General features: G+C 61.6%; 1 protein-coding gene across 1 annotated transcript; it reads right to left on the bottom strand.

Moving 5' to 3' along the window:
• Window positions 1–226: 226 nt before the first annotated feature.
• SOX1 (SRY-box transcription factor 1) lies at window positions 227–1715 on the bottom strand. The gene has a single exon (XM_040537214.1). It carries the CDS (start codon window positions 1384–1386, stop codon window positions 262–264), a length of 1125 nt encoding a protein of 374 aa, XP_040393148.1. The 5' UTR covers window positions 1387–1715; the 3' UTR covers window positions 227–261.
• Between the last annotated feature and the right edge of the window lie 5336 nt (window positions 1716–7051).

Genomic DNA, 7051 nt, shown 5'->3' with positions numbered 1-7051 from the left:
GAAAAAAAGGAAGGAAAAAAAAAGAAAGGCGGGAGGGGGAGGGCGGGAAGGAATGGGAATAAAAGGCAAAAATAAGAGGGGGGGATCGGGGCCGGAGAGCCGAGGAGCCGGGGCGAGGCGGGCGGCCGGGGGGCGAGCGGGAGGCGGCGGCGGCGGCGGGGCGCAGTCCCGCGGGGCGGCCCCGTGCCGGGGCCGGGGCCGGGGCCGGTGTCCGCCTCCGCCGCTCCCGTTGCCGGTGCCGGTGCCGGGGCCGGGGCCGGCTCAGATGTGCGTCAAGGGGACGGTGCCGTTGACCCCCGTGCTGGCGCTCTGGTAGTGCTGGGGCAGGGAGTGGAGCCGGCTCTGGGCGGCGGCGGCCGCCGGATCGCCGCCTTCCCCGGCCGGTAAGTACATACTGATCATCTCCCGCAGGTCCCCGGGGCACGGGGCCCGCGAGTGCGAGGTGACGGGCGGGCTCACGCTGGGCTCCGACTTCACCAGCGAGCCCAGCGCGCCCAGCGCCCCCGAGGAGGCGGCCGCCGCCGCCGCCGCCGCCGCCGCCGCCGCCGCCGAGTTCTGGTGGGGCTGGGAGCCGTAGGGCAGGGCGCCGTAGCCCGAGGGCGAGGCGCTCATGTAGCCCTGCGAGTTGGAGATGGGGCTGTACTGCAGCGCGCCCATGTCGTAGCGGTGCATGGGCTGCGGGTTGTGCGGGTGGTGCGGGTGGTGCGGGTGCGGGTGGTGCGGGTGCCCCCCGCCGCCCGGGTGCTGGCCGTAGGCGAGCTGCGCCTCCTGCATCATCGCCGCCGCCGCCGCCGCCGCCGCCACCGAGCCCGGGTAGGCGCCGTTGGCCCAGCCGTTCATGTGCGCGTAGCCGCCGCCGGCCGTGCCGCCGGGGCTCTCCAGGCGCTGCCCGACGCCGCCGGGGCTGACGCCGACGCCCATGCCCACGCCGACGCCCGCCGGGCCGCCCCCGGCCGAGCCGGCGCCCAGCAGCCCCCCGGCCAGCGAGTACTTGTCCTTCTTGAGCAGCGTCTTGGTCTTCCGCCGGGGCCGGTATTTATAATCCGGGTGCTCCTTCATGTGCAGCGCCCGCAGCCGCTTCGCCTCGTCGATGAAGGGCCGCTTCTCGGCCTCCGACATCACCTTCCACTCGGCGCCCAGGCGCTTGCTGATCTCCGAGTTGTGCATCTTGGGGTTCTCCTGGGCCATCTTCCGCCGCTGGCCCCGCGACCACACCATGAAGGCGTTCATGGGGCGCTTCACCCGGTCCTGGCCGCCTTTGCTACCCCCGCCGCCGCCGCCGCCGCCGCCACCGCCTCCTCCCGCTCCGCTCTGCCCCGAGAGGCTGCCGGGGGCCTGGGCTCCGCCGGGGGAGTGCAAGTCCGTCTCCATCATCATGCTGTACATTCACGAAGCTTTGTCACTTTCCTCCGGCGCCGGGCGCGGAAAGCGGATCGGACATAGAGGAGCCGAGGCGAACGGGAGCCAGGCGAAGGCGAAGGCGGAGAGGAAAGCGGGAGGGAGGCAGCGCGGGCTCGGCCCCGCCGGCGGGCACCTTGCCCCTCTCGCAGCCCCCTCGGGGGGACCGGGCTCGGAGCTGCTCGCACAGGTGCTCGGCAAAACTTGCTGCAGCACTTGGCCGCCGGGGAGGGAGGGAGGGAAGGAAGGAGCGGAGCGTGCCGAGCGCCCGGCGGCTCTCCTCCCGCTTCGCTCGCTCGCTCAGCTCTCCCGGCACACACGCGCACACCCCTCCTCTCTCTCCGCCGCTCTTGTTCTTAACAGATCTATCTTTTTTTTTTTTTTTTTTTTTTTTTTTTGTTCTTCGCTAACTTCGAGGGAGAGGAGGGCGGGAGGGAGGGAGGGAGGGAGCGCGCTGTGTGACTTGCATCCGCTGATCGCAGGTGAAACGGGGAGCGGAAGGGAGAAGGCAAAACCCACCGCCACGCCAAAAAAAAAAAAAAAAAAAAAAAGTATTTAAACGTTAACTAAAAAAAAAAAAAAAAGCGGGAGGAGGAACGGGGGAGGAGGGGGGGGGTGGGGAAGCCAGCCCGGCCGCGCCGAGCCCCGCCGCAATTTGCTGGCGGTGGTCTCCCTCCCGCGGCCCGGGCGGGACGGGACGGGGCCGGCCGGGGAGGGGAGGGGAAGGGAGGGGACGGCCGGGGAGGGAGGGGCGGGGAAGGGCGGGGCGGAAGCCGGCCCCGCCTTCCCGCGCTCGGCGGCGGCCAATGGGGGCGCGCCGAAGGGCGGTGATTTGCATAACGCGCGCGCTGAGCAGTGACGTCCGGCGGGGCGCGCCGGAGCCGCGCGGGAAAAGGGGGCGGGCGGCGGGGTCACGGCGAGGACCCGCCCCTGCGGTCCCCCTCCCACCCCCGGGACCCCCCGGGGGTCCCCCCGTACCCCCGTCCCCTGTCACCTGTCACCCCCCCCCCCAAGCGGGGCGCCCCCCGCCACAAGCCGTTCCCGGGGTCGCCCCGTCGGTGCGCAGCATCCCACCAGCCCAAGGGGGCTTTGCACGCGTGGATTTCCCCCAGCTGCTGCCTCATCCGCGGGGGCAAAGCACGGGAGGCTGCTGCAATTGCTAAAAATGAAGGATTAAGCACAGCATCGCTCGGGGTGGAGGGGCGGGAGGGGACAGCAGGTCGCTTCCCACTCGGGTGGCCAGACGAGGACACGAGGAGTACAACCCACGGGAAGAGCAGCACGGCTCACACGCTGCGCGACGTCTCTCACCCCACGTCCTCAGGGCCGTCCTCACCCCGAGACACGACGCTAGGCCTCCCGGCATAGGAACCGGCCCGGGACAGCCCTTCCCGACCCGTGAGCCCGGCGGGGGTGCGTGTTCCCGGACAGGGAGTTCCCGGAGCGGGAGCCCCGCCGCCCCCCGGGCCGCCCGCAGGCCCCCCGTGGCCGCGGCGGGAGGGACGCCCCGTCGGGGCGGGGACGGACGGACGGACACACGGACGGACGTGCCCGCTGTCCCCGCCGTGCTCGGCCCCGAGGAATGGGCTGGGGACAGGGGGCTGCGGAGAGGCCGAGCCGGGCGCCCCCGGAGCAGGCGGCGATCGCCGTCTGCTGGCTGCCGCCGAACCTTCCGCAGCCCCCTCCCCGCCCCGGGCGGGGGGATCCGGGGAGATGCCCCGGGGGAGCCCCTCTGTCTGCGTGTCCCCCCCACGCGGGGCTGATCCCTCGCTGATCCTCCTCTGAAACACGCGTGGGAACGGCTTGCGGCTCCTCCGGCCCCACGGGGCCAGGCCCAGCCCGCAGCCTTCGCAGGGATGCCCGGGGGTGCCCCGTCCTGCCCGGGGGTTTGAGGGTTCGGGGCCCACGGTGCTGAGCACGGAAGAAAAGGTGTGTGAGCGGAGCCCCGCTCCCTTTTCCAGCACTGCCAACTGCTCCGAGGGATGCTGCGGCCCCGGTCCCAACTCAAACACGGGCTCTCCGTGTGTTTTGTCGTCTCTCCCCAGCTTGCCGGGTAAAAGCGTTTGGAGAATCTCTGGAGCTTTCGAGTAGGGGCTCACCCTGTGAACGGTACTCACACATATAATTCAAATTTCACAGCTGACCTGCTCTGAAAACCTCAATCAGCTTCTAATTGAAGGGAAAACAAAATATTGCTTCCCTACAGCAGAGCTAACGATTTAATCATTATATCAGACATTATAGCTTTTAATTAGGCTAATGCTGATACTGTATGGAAAGAGATAATTCAACACAGTTCTTGATGAATTCTGTAATTGGGTTAACGGAGGAGCAGTTGGGGGAAGAGACGTCAATATTCAAGCTGCGTCTATAGCCACCAGGTTTATGAATGGAAGGCAAGGGGGGAAAAGAGAAAGGGAGGGGGAGGAAAGGGCTAAAATTCCCCGACGAGAAACGTCTCCCCCTTCGCCCAGGAGAGCTGTGCCAACCAACGGGAAGCCTGAAAAGGGTAAGGGCCGTCCTGCCACCCAGGGCTGTCGCGACAGCGGCGCGACATCACCGCGGGACCTCGCTGCGGCTCCCCGCGGGGCAGCTCCCGGGCCCCTTTCCGTGGGTCCCCCCCCACGGCCGCGGTGACAACACGCGGGGAAGGGGCGACCCGGGCCACCGGCGCTGTGCCCGGCTGGCTTGCCCAGGGCAAGACCGGGGGCAGCGGGGAAAGGGACAAACGCCGAGGGATGGGATGGCTACGAGACGGGGCCGAAAAGCTTCCTAGACGCCGCGGGGAGCAGCCAGGTGCCCCTCGCTCCTGGGACCGGCAGGGTGGGCGCTGGGGCTCCGCCGGGCCGGGGGGGCAGCAGGGAGATGCTCTGCGGGGCAGCCTGGTCGCTGCAGAGCAGAAGTGTCCGGAGGGCATCCGCTTATTTATTTACTGGGTCAGCTAAAAGGGCGGCTGGAGCCCTTTTTCTAAAGGAATTTAGAAATTCCTGCTTTTCTCCCCCCCTCCGCGCTATCTACAAAATGCCCCTTTCCGAAGAGTTTGAACAACCCAGCCTTTTTTCTTTCCGCTCCTTCCTTTCTACTTTTCCCTGGCTCGGAGAATTGGGCCGCATGCCTTCGGTGCGCCTAAAAGACCCGCTATCGATCTGCGCACCTTTCAGCTGCGCTGTGCCCGGGGGGTCCCTTGGGGGTGCCCTGGGGGTGCCCTGGGGGTGTCCGGGGGTGCCACCTGCCCAGGCTGCAGGGCAAGGAGGCGTCCAGCCCACTCCCGAGGCTCCCTTCTCCTTCCCTTCTCCCCCCGCAGGACATTTGGAGCGGGCCCGACCCGCGGTCCCGCGGGACTTTGGAGTCCGCAGGGAGAGCAGAGCCGGGGGCTTAACGAAGTTTTGCCAGCGGGGGCATTTTGGGAAGTGTTTGTTTATGTTACGCATTGGCTCGACTTCCAGCACGATATTCCTCTGAAAGAGAAATATTCTGTATTGTGATCTAGCCTTGTCTTATTTTGTCAGTAATTACATGAAAATTAAACGGGTCATTGATAACATTCCAGTGACACAACCCCCTGTAATTAACAGTCTGAATACACCTTTTTACGTTACACAAAAGTTGTAATTTTCAAGTCTGTTCGGATTTTTTTTTAATATATTATTTTATTATTTTTATTAAGGCGCACGCACGGAATATGGGCTAAGCAGAAGGCAAAACACCTAGCGGGAGGCGAAGGTTTGCCGTGTCTTGTGTTTTGGGGTCTGGGTTTTGTACCTAAGGGGACGGCCAGAGCTTGTACTTTTTACAAGATGGGTTAATCGAGAGTCCCGGATAATATAATAATAATAATAATTGTCATCATCATCTGCCCATTGATTTTCTTTCTAGTATAAGGAAAATATTTCGAAAGTACACTTTCGAAGCGGTAAACTTTTAAGGGAAAAAAACAAGAACTACGGGAACGGAGGGCTCATCGGACTGGTACGACACGGGAGTTATTATGAAGTTGATCTTTAAAATTGCTCCGTTGAAATGTCAGTCACGAAACCTCGGGAAACAGCTTCACAAGGCGAAGTGCCATTTGCAGCAGGGCAACCTGGCAAGCCATGGCGCATCGCCTGGAGAAGTGGGCTCTAGGACCTCATGTAAAGGAAATCTTTCTGTTTTGCATCCCCGAATTGCAAAAGCGTCTTTGAGGGCAAGTCAGAAAGAATTTGCGTAAAAAAATAAATGAGGAAAGAAAGAAATGAAATCATATAGAAGCCTTTTTTTTTCTTTTCTTTTCTTTTCTTTTTTTTTTTTTTTTTTTTTTTTTGTTGCAGGCCATCCTGTTATTGCAAATTAGATTAGGTACACAGGCTTCAATATAAACATGACATGAGGTTCACAGGACAGCGAAAGTATCATCCACTCCAATCTCTCCTTTCATCGAAACATCCCACATAAATTACATCTTCTCCTTTAATACACTTTTCAATGAGATTAAAACATCACTTTGACGCGATTTCAAACCTTTTCAGTCGCATCCAGTGCTTACTTCAGAAAACAGCAAACAAGGGGAGAACTAGAAACATCTAAATAATCTCAGGCTGTTATTCTGGAAATTAAAAGTACCCAGAGGGAATAAATGATCCTCTTGCTCCATCCAGTGCAGTGCTGTGGCCAGAGGAAGGCGTAAAACGAACCCCTGGGAAGCAAAGAGGAAAACCTGATTTCCTTCCCCCAGCTGTACTCGGCTACTTGGCTGGAGCCAGGATACAGGTTATTTACCTTTGGGAAAAGAGGTGATTTTCACAGATCTGTGTAAGGCAGGGCGGTAGCACAATTCCTGACGCCTTTGGCAAATGAACATTTTATGGGGCTATCGCTGGCAAACCTGAAAAAGATGCTGGTGCGGGTAGGGCAGGGCAGGGCAGCCCATTCAGAGACTGCCCGGTTTAGGGAACAACTCGCAACTTTCTGGGGGTGCTGTGCAGCCCACCCCCTGCCCCACAGACGCAGGAGGACCCCCAGACTCTTCCCAAACACCCTCCTGGCAGCAGCGGAGCCTGTCCCGGTGTCACCAGCATCTCCCCCGCCGCCGGAACCGGCGAGCCCCTGCCCGGCGGGGCACGCGTGAACTTTTGCCGTGGGGTCTGCGGGGAGCCCCTGGAACCCCCCAGCGCTGCCCCCCCGTTAGGATCTCCGGGCTGCGGGGCTCGGTGGGCAAGCAAACGGGAAAAGGTGGTTTGGCACGTTACTCGCCCGCGCGGTACTGTACATTTGGGGACAATTTGCACCCCCCCCCCGGCCCCAGCCATCCATCCACGCACACACCCCTTAACAAAGAGGCTTTCAAACCACCACCTTTTATGGCAGCCTGCGGGAATCAATGCCATAAAACGGGTTTTTAATGGGTTAATTGACTGGAGCCGCTATCATGTTTAAACACCTGTTTCTGGAAAGAGATTCAGCCAAAACCCGTCCCCTCCCTGATCGATAGATGCACAGCCTTGCTCCATTGCCTGTTGATCGACCCCAAACACCACCGGCAAATAAGAGAGAAAAAAAAATCCATTTCGCCTCTTAAACATCCCGATACTTTATGGCAGTACGGGGAAGCTGCACGGGCACCTAGGAGCTGGAGAGGGCACAACCCCGGGGCGGACCGCCCCGGACAGCCCCA

Source organism: Cygnus olor, chromosome 1 (genome assembly GCF_009769625.2).
Source record: "Cygnus olor isolate bCygOlo1 chromosome 1, bCygOlo1.pri.v2, whole genome shotgun sequence".
Taxonomy (NCBI): domain Eukaryota; kingdom Metazoa; phylum Chordata; class Aves; order Anseriformes; family Anatidae; genus Cygnus; species Cygnus olor.
This window is presented reverse-complemented; position numbering and strand designations above follow the sequence as displayed.

Coding starts and splice junctions, on each gene's coding strand:
- SOX1 (XM_040537214.1), bottom strand. CDS start 1,386: ATGTACAGCATGATGATGGAGACGGACTTGCACTCCCCCGGCGGAGCC.